This window comes from Anomaloglossus baeobatrachus, chromosome 4 (genome assembly GCF_048569485.1).
Source record: "Anomaloglossus baeobatrachus isolate aAnoBae1 chromosome 4, aAnoBae1.hap1, whole genome shotgun sequence".
NCBI lineage: Eukaryota > Metazoa > Chordata > Amphibia > Anura > Aromobatidae > Anomaloglossus > Anomaloglossus baeobatrachus.
In genome coordinates, this window is record NC_134356.1 from 441,952,597 (window position 1) to 441,966,969 (window position 14,373).

The window sequence follows — 14,373 nt, forward strand, 5'->3', positions numbered from 1 at the left end:
GACTATCATTGGTTAAAGTGCAATGTATACTGACAGGAAGCACTGACACGGACCATATAGCAGAAGCACTGTTAGGGCATGTTCCCACTTAGCAGATTTGTGTGCAGATTTTCTGCACACAAAACTGCATGTTTTGGCAGGAAAAATGCAGCAGAAAAAAAACGAGTTTTTTTTTTTTAATTGAGTCTTCGCAGGATTTTTTTATGCACTTTTTAATGAGGTTTTTATATCCTAGTGATCCGGGGGGTTCCTGCGCTGTACCCCCAGGTCTCCAGCTGATGTTACAGCTGAGACCCGGCTCTCACTGGCAAGAGCGATGCCCGCGTAGCTCCCTGCAGTTTAACCCCCTAAATGCTGTGATCAATCGTGATTGCAGCATTTAGGAGACAGGGAGAGGAATTTCTTACCACTCCCTGGTGATCAGGTCCCTCTAATATGATCACAGGGAGATGGTCACTGACATGGGAATCCTAGGTTGTCACCATGACGGCCCCAAGTTACTGAGCTACTGATAGTCTTACCGACCATACCGATACATGGTGTGTGAAGTGAAGTATCAGAGCTGCGAGTGTAGCACTGACATATAATTTTTTTCCTGTGTCTGATATAATACCCTGCAGTGCACGAGCACTGCAGTGGATTATATCAGACACAAATAAAACAGCGGAAAGAATTGACATGATGCAGTTTTTTTTTCTACACCCAAATCTGCAAGGAAAAAATCTGCAACATGTGCATAGCAAGTCAGGAATCTCATAGACTTTGCTTGGATGCCTTTTTTTTTTTTGCAGGATTGATTATAATATGCAAGGAACCTCACAGGAAAAACACAGCGTGAGCACACAGCCTTATTAGTTCGTGAGCAGTGTATTATATTGGCACATTGCGGATTTAGGGAATTCTCTGTAAGGGTGCCTTCACACTTTAGCGATGCAGCAGCGATCCGACCAGCGATCTGACCTGGTCAGGATCGCTGCTGCATCGCTACATGGTCGCTGGTGAGCTGTCAAACAGGCAGATCTCACCAGCGACCAGTGACCAGCCCCCAGCCAGCAGCGACGTGCAAGCGACCCTGCGCTTGCACGGAGCCGGCGTCTGGAAGCTGCGGACACTGGTAACTAAGGTAAACACCGGGTATGGTTACCCGATGTTTACATTAGTTACCAGCGCACACCGCTTAGCTTTGCTCTCCTAGCTACAGTACACATCGGGTTAATTAACCCGATGTGTAATGCAGCTACATGTGCAGAGAGCAGGGAGCCGCGCACACTGTTTAGCGCTGGCTCCTTGCTCTCCTAGCTACAGTACACATCGGGTTAATTAACCCGATGTGTAATGCAGCTACATGTGCAGAGAGCCGGAGCCGGCAGCACAGGCAGCGTGAGAGCTGCGGAGGCTGGTAACTAAGGTAAATATCGGGTAACCACCTTGGTTACCCGATGTCTATCTTGGATACAGCTTACCGCAGCTGCCAGATGCCGGCTCCTGCTCCCCTGCTCGCTTCATTCGTCGCTCTCTCGCTGTCACACACAGCGATCTGTGTGTCACAGTGCGAGAGCGCCTTTGAAGAAAACTAACCAGGGCTGTGTGTAACGAGCAGCGATCTCGCAGCAGGGGCCAGATCGCTGCTCAGTGTCACACACAGCGAGATCGCTAATGAGGTCACTGCTGCGTCACAAAAAGCGTGACTCAGCAGCGATCTCGGCAGCGAGCTCGCTGTGTGTGAAGCACCCCTTAGCCTACTCTCTTAAGCATCTAGTAAATGATTATTAAGTCAGCTAGTGTTCCAAAGAGGAATCGGTGAAATCCACCTTGTATCACTAAAAACACAACCTGCTGCATTCTATCCGGCCGACGCTCAGTCAAAATAACGACTCAGCGTCAGCCGGCGGATGCAACGCAGACACAATATTCGCAATCCGTCGTCCATACAAGTCTATGGGAAACAGCGCAAGCCGTTAACGGATTGTGCTGTTTTCCAAAGCGGCGGATTGCGACTAACGCAAGCGTGAAAATACCCTTAGTTGTTGTTAGTAGAAAAATATATAAGGTTTTATATAATATAAAACTTTAAAGGTCTTTTTTTAAAAAAAATCTAAACTTTGCTTTAATCTTACACATGAACAGAATCAGTACAATGAAAATTAGACAAGTTTTTGATTGAGTTTGGCCAAAATCATGAAATAAACAATATAGAACTGTTATACAAATTAGGAACCAAGGAATAAAGAGATGAGACGGAGGCAATTGAAGGTCTTTTAATAGCTTCACAGTTTTCATTCCCTGAAACAGTTAATAGTAGGAAAGACTGAACATGCGCACAGCAATGTCATTTTTACATTGCAGTATGGTATGTTCATTCCAGATTAAATCCGCCTGAAAGATTTTGAAAAAATACAAATTGATGATCAGCAAATTCAACCTTATCATTTTAAAGTCCGAGAACCTGAAATAAGATTTGTGAAGGCATTCGCTCTGCTAATTCTGTTACCGCTTTAAATGACTAGGGTTTGTCTTATATGTGGCTATTTTTTTAACTAGATAATACTTAAAGTATAATGTATGCTGTGTGTATATAATAATAATACAGTTACTTCTTTTAGATTGCATTGAGTCAGGATGATCTCACCATCTTATTGGGTGTCCTTTTTGAGAACCTTGCTGAAACGCCATCACTTCCTAGTGCACCCCCAACATCCGAAGCGGTGAAGAGAGTTATGAGAGAGACAAATGTGTCTTGTAAACAAACCGGTACAGTCAAGAAATGAATAATTGTTTTATACTCAGTTTGAAAAAAGCAGAACTTAATATTTGCAGGAAATGTAATCTGTTTTGCCAGATAATTATAAGAAAAAAAATTGGTCTTTTTTGTCCTCCTCAGTGTTATCTTCAAGTATAGCAATTATACATGCAATGAGGTTTTATGACGCGACTCAGTAATTTAGTTTAGATTGCTTGTCTCTGGTTAACATAAACTTTATACTTCAGACAGGTCTGCTGGTAAATATTTCCTTCCACATATTTAGTTTCGGTGCTGTCTAGCAGCCACTTGACTATTCTTGGATAACAACTGGATGTGTTTCCTTCTTTATGATTTAGGCCAGGGGTAGGCAATTAATTTTCCCAAGGGGCCACATGAGACTCATTGTTCTCAAGGGCCAAACCAATATGATTAAATTAATCCTGCTCAATATTAACATTATTTATATTTATTTAATTTTAATAATTGTATCACTTAATATTAAGCAGAATGAAGTATGCGGACACCCTTCTATATACCGTATGAGCCTACACAGTCCCTCTATATACAGCATGAGTCTCCACATATCCCCCAATATACCGTATGAGCCCTCTCACAGTCCCTCTGTGTACAGTATGAGCTCTCACATGGTCCCTCTATATAACGTATGAGTCCCTACCATAGCCCCAATATATACAGTATGAGCCCTCGTGTAACCTCTTTAGATACAGTATGACCCTCCACATAGTCCCCCAATATACAATGAGCCCTCATATAACCTCCCTAGATACAGTATGAGCCCTCACACAATTCCCTTATATACAGTGTGAGACCTCACATAGCCTCCCTAGGTATACAATGAGTAACCACACAGTACTCCTATATATAGAATAATCCACCCACATAGCCCCTATATACAATGACCCGCCACAAAATCCACCTATATACAGTATGAGCTGCCACATAGCCCCCTATTATGATCCTTCTAACCGTTCTATCTATATATATATATATATATATATATATATATATATATATATATATATATATATATATATATATATAGTATGAGCACTCACAAAGCCCCTTATATACAGTATGAATCTCAGTCTCCCTATATACAATACGAGCCCTCACATAACCTCTCCTATTCAGTATATTGTATGAAACCCCTATATACAGTTTGAGCGCTCACATAGCCCTCTATATACAGTGTGAACTCCCATACAGCCTCCCTATAAACAGGAACAAACACATGTAAAATACTCATCCTGCCTTGCTCCCATTAACCTCTGCTCTGACATGGGCGGGGAAAGGCATGGTTTGGCTCGTGGGTCACCATTTTCAGCCAATCAGGTGTCTCAGTCTGGGCACCAGACTGGAACAGCCAAAGGGCCAGATGTTGCCCAATGGCCACACTTTGCCTGTGTCTGATTTAGGCTTTTGACTCTGATGTAGTCGGGCAAAGCTAGTTGACAGTTTCACTATAAACTGGAATTACCATGAAAAATTGATGGGAAAAGTTGTATATTTATTTGAATATTCATAAAAAAGTATTTGAATAAAACCTTATCACTTCAGACCAAGCTTTTTTATTTATCACTGTTTATTCATCAGCATTTGTTCTCACTGGACAATAAAATGTGTTTTGTTATTTTCTACAGAAACAACAGACTGTGACTCTGCCCAGGAGTCCAGCGATGAGACAGTAGCTGTAACGCTAAAGTTTGGCTTTAATTTTGAATCCCTCTCCATTGTGCTCTACAATAATGATATTAGGAAGGTGGGTACATCTTTTACATCCCCAACATATATATCTACCTTTACAATGGTGGTTTTAATTTATTGATGGAAATATTTTAGAGGGGCGTTTGTCCTAAACATCTGTTAGAAAATACATATTCACAGGACAGTCGTGGCCAAAAGTTTTGAAACTAAACTTTGGTATTTAGAAAGTTTCCTGCTTCAGTGTTTTGTTTTTTTTTAGATCTTTTAGTGAAATGTTTCTATGGTTTCTGTCACTCCATTATTTAATAAGATTTTTAGACTTTTATTGACAAATACATCAAGTTTATACAAAGACTCAATACTTACATTGTTGACCCTTCTTTTTCAAGACTTCAGCAAATCGCGTTAGCATGCTGATATCGGCTTCTGGGCCAAATTGTGACTGATCAAAGCCCATTCTTGTACAATCAGTGCATGAGCTTTATCACAATTTCCATGTTTTTGTTTGTACTCCTGCATTTTGAGGATTGACCATTATATTGCCATGGGATTGAGATTTGAGGAAGCCCAGTTAATATACCAGCTTTCTGGATGATGTGTTGTTGTTTTTGTTTGTTTTTTTTATTAGGTGGCTTCTGACTGGCTTCATAATGAAAACTTACGCCTAGGAGAACTGAGGCTTCATCTTCTGTCTTCTTCAGGACAGATGAATGCAGACAGCTCAATGGACTTTTCATTTCAACTCAAATTTTGCACTCTTGATGATCTAAGGGAAGAAGTGACCAGGGCCACTTCCAGGTCTGTCAAGAGACTTTTCAGTTTGTCTTTTGTTGTGTTACAAGCTTTTCTTTTCCTCTAATCAATGTAATCTTGATGCTTCTTTTTGTCAATGCAATTCTTTGAAATGTGCTCTCATGGATTACAAATCGCATGATACCAATCAATACCAACAAACGGCCATTCATTAGCTGATAAAAATAGTTCTCGGACTGCATCACCCATGTTGAATTTTTTCCAGCCGATCATAAAGCCAGTGTTAATGATCAGTTGAAAAAACCAACATGAATGATCTTTTTTTTTTTTTTTTTAAACAAACAGCTGATGAGTCGACACGAACATTCCTTCATCTCCAGTTGTTAGGATCATCCTACTTGACTTTTTTTTCTGTTGTGTTTAGGGACCTTGATTATATGTTTGTCGCTAAGATTTATCCTTCTATACTCTGGGCACAGGTAAAGAAAGAATAATAAATTAAATCAATGATTGACCCTTTACTTAGCTTGTACATTATTGCTCTAGATTTACTTAAAATAAAAACTGTTCCTGAGCCTCTACATGTATAAAGAATGTTACCTTGACTGACCTATCATTTAATCTTTACTAGAATGATTGACCAGAAAGATGCCTCTTGCACACGCAGTATGATTGATATAAACTACAAGCAAGTAGGACAAGAGCGTTCCATCACGGCCATCTTAGAGAAACTCTATGTGTGCGCAAGTGTGGAATTCCTAATGACTGTAGCAGACTTCTTTATTCAAGCCATGCCTCAGAGTCCGGCCACAGAAAAACCTCTGCATATCCATTCCAGGCCAACCACTCCAACCAAGGCAAAAGCTGTCAGAGGAGGTATGCAGTATATATAGTTATTAAACAATCAACAATTCTGCATTAGTTAAAATTCATTATAAAAGATATCCTAAAACATAGCAAAACATTAGGCTATGTGCCCACGGGGAAAGTGTTATGCGGATATATCCGCAGCACAACTTTGTCTGTTTTCATGCTGCGGATGTATTGTGGAATGTCCTGCAGATATGCTGCGGTCATTCTGCATTGAGAACACAGTACCATGGCTTCGGCACTGCATCCTCAATGCAGAACAAGAGCTGCAGTGATCGGGGACTTCATACTTGCCTCCATTACGCAGCACTTCACTTTTCGGCCGTGTCTGTCTGCACTGTGCAGGAGAAGGTGGGCGGGCCTGAACTAGCTCTGGCTGTCACATGACCGGAGCTCGTGCAGGCCCCGCCCACCTCCTGCTGCCTGCTCCTGGCTTCACTGCGCTCCTCTGCACGGAAGAAGTGACTTCGGTGTCTGCTATCAAGGCAGGTAAGTATAGGATCACGCGGAAAAAGCCACAGGAATAATTGACATGTTGCAGGTGTTTCCACAGGGAAATCCACATCATTTCCGCTGTGGAAAAAAAACGCAGCATGGGCACAGCACTCCCCAAATGCCATAGAAATGGCTGGGGACTCGCTGTACTGCGGATTTTTGAAATCTTCGTGGAATTTCAGCAAAACAAATTGCGGCAAATTCCGCAATTTTTCCGCAGCGTGGGCACATGGCCTAAGTGTACTATGATGAGGATCCATATAACTTTACAATGGTCTTTCTAATGGTGTTTATTAATAATCAACTATCGAGCACCCTCCCCAGAATTTCTTCAGCCAGGGGCTTTAATAAATCATAATGAATTTTGTCAGGTGTACTGACATAGTTATAAAGCAGACTCTGAATTCAGCATCTTAAAGAGCCAGAGCTTTTATCACTAAACTTTGCAAGAATTTGTAGCTTGCATAAAAATGTTCTCTTTTTTAGTAAGTGCTGCAACTGAGGATTGGGTAATAGGCAAGTGACACCACTTTCCTCACACTTTTTGAGAGCAGTATATTTTTATAAACTATATTTTCCTATGAAACTACAGTATTTACTAGTTTTTCCATTGAGCTATGGAGGGGAGGCTTTCCCGCCCATAAACAGCGCTTCTCATAGGAAAATCCTATCATGATGAAACCATAGTTCTTCATCTAAGATATGGAATAAACATGGCTCAGCTGTGTAATCTATAGGGGCCTTTATTACTTGTTATAAAATGTATATATCTAAAGCCCAAAATCTTTGAATCTCAGAACAAACCCATATAAGATGCCTGAAATCAGCATGGGAGTATGCCACCTATGACAGCAGTCTTGTGGTACTCTGCCCATTCTGTATAGCCTGGAAAGAGTTAATTCTGATATGTAATGTATAAATAGTGTACAGCTGTATCATTTTATTATTTGCAGCTATGGAGACTACTATTGGGGTCTAGAGTGCATCCCCCCAATCATCTGTTAAGTTAACACTGGAATTAAACTCTCCCATTTCTCTTTGCCAAGCAATTGTGTTAAGACAGGGATGGGCAATTCATTTTCCTGAAGGCCCACATGACAGACCGTGATTGTTGGAGAGGGCCGAACCAATAGGCTGAAGTTAATATTAATATGAACAAATTAATAATTGTTTTATTAGTATTAATTGTATCCCTTAATAAGGAACAGAATGAAGTATGTTGACATTCCCTTATGTGATCCAACACACGGCCTCCTATATACTATGAGTGCCCACACAACCTCCTAAATACAGTGTGAGCCCCCTACATAGCCTGTCTATATACAGTGTGAGCCCCCACATAGCCACCTATATTGATAGAACAAAGCGTTTTGACGCTATGTCTTATTCATGCTCATAGCCCCCCCCACCCGGTGCAGGTGCCATTCCAGTGATGTTGGAACTCACTTTCGTGGGATCCCATTTTAAAGGGAACCTGTCAGCAGAAATGTCCCCTAAAACCTAACAGATTCCCCCTCTGCAGCTCCTGGGCTGCATTCTAGAAAGGTCCCTGTTATGATTGTGCCCACTTTCTGACCAAAAAAAAGTGTTTATAAAGTTGTACCTTTTTGGCTTCGGATTCGGTAAATCTGACACGGGGGCGGGCTGCCTGATGGCCGTTATTCTGCCCCCTGGTCCTGTATGCCGCCCCCATCGCTGATTTCCATACTTCCGGACGCCGCCCACTGCTCCAGCCATCCCCGCGCATGCCCAGTGCCAGTCTCACGGGACTGAGCAGTGTGACCGCTGGTGACGTGTGCGCAGGCAAGTGATTATGGACAGGACTGTGACTGTTATCAGCAAGTACCCGCCCATAATCTCGTGCGCGCGCAAACCTCTCCAGCGGTCACACTGTGCTCAGTGTAGATGCTAGACTGTATGGGCTGCTTCCAGGGATGACGTCCCTTTGTCACGTGATAGGGGCGTGTTCAAAATACTATCACGTGACAAAGGGACGTCATCCCTGGAAGCAGCCCATACAGTCTAGCATCTACACTGAGCACAGTGTGACCGCTGGAGAGGTTTGCGCGCTCACGAGATTATGGGCGGGTACTTGCTGATAACAGTCACAGTCCCGTCCATAATCACTTGTCTGCGCACACGTCACCAGCGGTCACACTGCTCAGTCCCGTGAGACTGGCACTGGGCATGGGCGGGGATGGCTGGAGCAGTGGGCGGCGTCCAGAAGTATGGAAATCAGCGATGGGGGCGGCATACAGGACCAGGGGGCAGAATAACGGCCATCAGGCAGCCCGCCCCCGTGTCAGATTTACCGAATCCGAAGCCAAAAAGGTACAACTTTATAAACACTTTTTTTTGGTCAGAAAGTGGGCACAATCATAACAGGGACCTTTCTAGAATGCAGCCCAGGAGCTGCAGAGGGGGAATCTGTTAGGTTTTAGGGGACATTTCTGCTGACAGGTTCCCTTTAAAGGGGATGTGACGGAGATGAGCAGCACCTAATGCATTGTAACTTCAGAATGAATGATGACTTAGAGAACATGGAGAACGGCCTCTGTATTTACCATTAGTGGAGCTTATAGACAAAGCACACCGTAGTCTGAGGCATGGGAGCTAATTTTGGGAATAGGGATTTGACCTGTAGGGATGGGTTTTGCCTTTACAGTATGAAGCAGATGTTTCTCATTGTGTGACTCACATTAATCAGCTACTTGCTTAGAGAAAAGCTTATATTCTATTTCTTCCTCCTCATGTGACACTAGCGTGTCACAATAGTAAACATCAATTATTGACCCAGATACGTCCCTGTAATAAACCTCCTGATGTCAAGCTCTGCTACAGATTTAATTAGATTTTCTATGGAACAGAACACCCCACTTCTTTCATAATTTTGTGAAGCCTAGTAACCTTTTTCCATTCTGATTTCACAACATGGAGCAGAACAAAGCGCGCACTAAATAGAGCAGGTCAGGTTCATGTCGCTTCAACGTCTTCTCCTAAGCTTCTCTCTTCAGAAGAGTTAATTAAGAGTTTTTGTTTTATGTCCTCGTTTTAACCTAGTTTAGATTTTCAAAAGAACAGTCTGTTTCATTTATGCAGAAATCTGTGAGGCAATCACTTTGAATGCTGGCAGAATGAATATATGCAGTCGTTATACTGTAGAAAAGGACAGATTCACTTTAGTCTGGGTCTTGAACATAATCTTATTACAGCTGAACATAACTTTTCTTTAACGTTCCTTTGGGAGACCCAGACCTTGGGTGTATAGCTTCTGCCTCCGGAGGACACACAAAGTACTACACCTAAAAGGTGTAGCTCCTCCCTCTGAGCCTATACACCCCCTGGTGAACCAGTCACAACCAGTTTTTCGCTTTGTGTTCAGGAGGCATACATCCACACATGCGTTCTCATATGATTTTTTCCTTTTTTCCTTTTTTTGGAAGAAGATTGAAGAATTGCGGGTCCACGTCTGGACTCCCGGCATGTCCCTTCTCACCCCACTGTGTCGGTGGTGTTGCAAGGTTGATTTGCCGTGCTCCTTCACCATCCCTCCTGGGCTCTGGATTGAAGAGGGAGCCAGCACGGTCTCCATGCCTGGCAGGAGACCGGTCTCCGGCCACAGCCCCTTGAGGACCCTGCTGGACCGGAGCACTCACCCCCAGGGACCTGGCCCTGCGTCTCAGCAGCTAAGTACCTTGAGACGTTCATATGTTGGGGGTCCCTGTCATTTATTGTGGGGGGAGAGTGTGTTTACTGTGTTTTTTAGCATTTCCGGCCGGTCCTCTGGCTTTTCGCTCGAGAACCGCGCCGATGGTGCCTGCGCGTCGGCCTCGCTGCTTAAATTTAGGCCCCGGCTTCGCCGGAGGCCTAGTTTCTGTTACCGGCCCTCGCATGTCACTCATGCTGAGGGACAGGCATGGCCCCTGCCGGTGGCCGTCCTGCACAGGGGAGGGACCCTCCTCACTGCTTGTGTGCGACTCCCCCCCCCCCCCCCCTGCAGGCCTCTATGGCCCTCCAGATTCCGCCCTTCCTACAGGGACGCCCAAGGTTCCGCCCCCTCTCTTCGCTTGGCGGCCATTTTCTTGGGCAGGTTTCACTCTGTTCTGGCCCGTCCTGCACTCTGCATCCCTGCTGAGGTGCTGTGCATTGGGGGTCCGGGCTTCGGGATCTGGAGGGCACACAACACCGCTTCCAGCGGTCTGGTAAGCCACAGCCGGTCTCCGGTTGTGGACCTCTGCTACATTCTCCCTGGGATTCATTCCCTTTATAGAACCTGTTTCCCCCCACTCAGGCAGCATGTCTCACACAAGGAGCAAGGCTCCAAAGCTTTATGCTGTATGTGCTACATGTAAGCTTCCGCTGCCTGAAGCAAGCACCTATCCACATTGTGAGGTCTGCTCTAACTTGGAGGTGCCACGGCCTGGGGTCTCGGCTCCAGTGGTCTCTCAGGCTGCTCCTGCACATGTGGCTGAACCCCCGGCCTGGGTAGAGTCCTTTTCTAGGTCTATCTCCCAGTCATTTGCTGAGTCCATGGGACTTCTGTGCAGGACTTTGATGAATATGCATCAGCCCCCTTCACAGGGTGCCTCTAATGCTCTTGCTAAGGGGTCTTTAGGACTGGAGCTCACAGAGGATTCATCATCAGGGCACGGACCCCGTCCGTCTAAGAGGCTCCGCAGGGTTCCCTCTCCCTCCTCATCTCGTGGCTCTGATTCAAGGGCTGAGGTCTCGCAGGATGAGGAGGATGCCTATACAGGGGGCTCGGAGGCTAACTCCATGTGCCCCATTGATCCTTCCGAGGGTGACTCAGAATTTAGTGACTTGATTGCTTCCATTAATTCTGTACTGGATCTCAATCCGCCAGTATCAGAGGAGCAACCCTCTCTGGCAGAAAAGCACCAGTTTACCTCGCCTAAGAGAGTAAAGAGTGTGTTCTTTAACCACTCCAGTTTTCAGTGTGACCAAACCCAGGGCCTGTCCTGACAAACGCTTCCCAAAGCGTGGTTCTGATGTCCGTTTTCCCTTTTCACCTGAGGTGGTCAAGGAGTGGGCTCACTCCCCAAAGGTAGACCCTCCAGTGTCTAGGCTCTCAGCCCGGACCGTTGTGTCGGTGGCTGATGGCACTTCCCTTAAGGATGCCACTGACCGTCAGATTGACCTTCTGGCCAAATCCGTGTATGAAGCGGTGGGGGCCGCGTTTCCTCCAACTTTTGCAGCAGTGTGGGCCCTCAAAGCCATCTCTGCTAGTCTGGAGGAGATGCATTCCCTCACCAGGGAATCTATGCCCGAGATGGTTGCCTTAACTTCTCAAGCTTCAGCTTTTTCTTCTTATGCCATGTCTGCCATGCTGGAGGCTTCTCACCGCGCTGCGGTGGCTTCGGCTAATTCCCTCGTTATCCGCAGGACCTTGTGGCTTCGAGAGTGGAAGGCAGATGCTTCTTCAAAGAAGTAACTTGCTGGGCTCCCTTTTGCTGGTTCCCGGCTGTTCGGTGAACAGCTGGATGAAATTATTAAAGAGGCTACTGGCGGGAAGAGTACTTCCATGCCACAAACCAAGACCAGGAAACCTGCCCAGGGTAGGATTCAGTCGAGGTTTCGCTCCTTTCGTTCCTCCAACTGATCGTCCTCTAAGCCCTCCGCCTCGTCCGCTAACTCAGCTAAGGACCAGAAATCCAACTGGCGCTCAAAAGCGCGTCCACAGAAGACCACAGGAGGTTCTGCCACTAAGGCAGCCTCCTCGTGACTCTCTGCCCGCTCCAGCAACGTCCTTAGTCGGTGGCAGGCTCTCCCACTTTGGCGACGCTTGGTTCCAACACGTCTCCGATCAGTGGGTGAGAGATATCATCTCTCACGGCTACAGGATAGAATTTTCTTCCAGCCCGCCAAACAGATTTTTTCTCTCAACTCCCCCCTGCTCCAAGGCCGCCGCCTTCTCACAGGCCGTGGCAGCCTTGCAGGCCAACGGAGTAATTGTACCAGTTCCCGCCCGGGAACGGTTCAGAGGTTTCTACTCAAACCTCTTCCTAGTTCCCAAAAAGAACGGTACCTTCAGGCCCGTCCTGGATCTCAAGCTTCTCAACAAACATGTTCGGGTGCGGCACTTTCGCATGGAGTCCCTGCGATCAGTCATTGCCTCAATGACCCAAGGGGATTTCCTGGCGTCCATCGACATCAGAGATGCCTATCTGCATGTGCCCATTGCGGTTTCACACCAGCGTTGGCTACGCTTTGCAATAGGAGATGATCATTTCCAATTCGTGGCTCTTCCCTTCGGGTTAGCCACGGCCCCTCGGTTTTTCACCAAGGTCATGGCAGCCGTGATTGCGGTTCTGCACCTTCAGGGGTTGGCAGTGCTCCCCTACCTGGACGACCTTCTAGTCAAAGCGCCATCCAGCGCAGACTGTCAGCGGAGTGTCTCGCTCACTCTCGCCACTCTAGCCCAATTCGGGTGGCTTGTCAATCTTCCCAAATCCACTCTGACTCCGACCCAGAGTCTCACATACCTAGGGATGCAGTTCGAGACTCTGCCGGCACATGTGAAGTTGCCCTTAGACAAACTGCTGTCACTCCAGTTGGCGGTGCGCTCTCTCCTGAGGCCCCGCCGTTATACCCTCAGGCGTCTGATGCAGGTGCTGGGTCAAATGGTGGCGTCCATGGAGGCTGTTCCCTTTGCCCAGTTCCATCTGCGCCCCCTGCAGCTGGACATTCTCCGCTGTTGGGACAAGCGGCCTTCCTCCTTACACAAGTCAGTGGCTCTGTCGCCACGGACCAAGAGCTCTCTTCAGTGGTGGCTTCGGCGCCTCTCCCTGTCCCAAGGGCGCTCCTTCCTGGCCCCGTCCTGGGTGATTCTCACCACGGATGCCAGTCTATCCGCCTGGGGAGCAGTATGTCTCCACCACAGAGCACAGGGCACTTGGACTCCGTCCGAGTCAGCCCTTTCAATCAATGTGCTGGAAATCAGAGCCGTACTTCTAGCTCTCCTAGCATTTCACCATCTGCTGGCGGGCAGGCACATTCGAGTCCAGTCAGACAACGCGACAGCGGTTGCCTACATCAACCATCAAGGCGGGACACGCAGCCGCCTGGCAATGATGGAGGTACAACGCATTCTTCAATGGGTGGAGGACTCCAGGTCCACCATAATCGCAGTCCACATCCCAGGCGTGGACAACTGGGAGGCAGATTATCTCAGCCGTCAAAGCGTGGACGGTGGTGAGTGGTCCCTGCATCCGGCAGTATTTCAGTCGATCTGCCGCAAATGGGGCACTCCGGACGTGGACCTAATGGCATCCCGTCACAACAACAAAGTTCCTGTCTACGTGGCTCGCTCCCACGATCCTCAGGCCTTCGCCGCGGACGCTCTGGTTCAGGACTGGTCCCAGTTTCGTCTGTCCTACGTGTTTCCCCCTCTAGCCCTCTTGCCCAGAGTCCTGCGCAAGATCAGAATGGAGGGTCGTCGAGTCATCCTCATTGCACCGGACTGGCCCAGGCGAGCTTGGTATCCGGACCTGCTTCAACTGTCCGTAGAGATGCCGTGGCCTCTTCCGGACCGTCCAGACCTACTATCGCAAGGTCCGTTCTTCCGGCCGATTTCTGCGGCCCTCAAATTGACGGCGTGGCTCTTGAGTCCTGGATTTTGACGGTTTCTGGTATTCCCCCTGAAGTCATCTCCACTATGACTCGGGCCCGTAAGTCTTCGTCCGCTAAGATCTATCACAGGACTTGGAAAATTTTCCTGTCCTGGTGTCGCTCTACCGGCCATTCTCCTTGGCCATTCTCCTTGCCGA

General features: G+C 46.7%; 1 protein-coding gene across 4 annotated transcripts in view; it reads left to right on the forward strand.

Annotated features, from left to right (window-relative positions):
- The window catches only part of VPS13C (vacuolar protein sorting 13 homolog C), a 492,503-nt gene that overhangs the window by 323,592 nt on the left and 154,538 nt on the right, over window positions 1–14,373 (forward strand). For all 4 annotated transcript variants that reach the window (XM_075345525.1, XM_075345526.1, XM_075345527.1 and 1 more), the window contains 4 exons: window positions 2,604–2,751; window positions 4,405–4,523; window positions 5,097–5,266; window positions 5,853–6,097. In XM_075345525.1, the coding sequence (XP_075201640.1) occupies window positions 2,604–2,751; window positions 4,405–4,523; window positions 5,097–5,266; window positions 5,853–6,097 (682 nt within the window). The remainder of the gene's footprint in view (window positions 1–2,603; window positions 2,752–4,404; window positions 4,524–5,096; window positions 5,267–5,852; window positions 6,098–14,373) is intronic.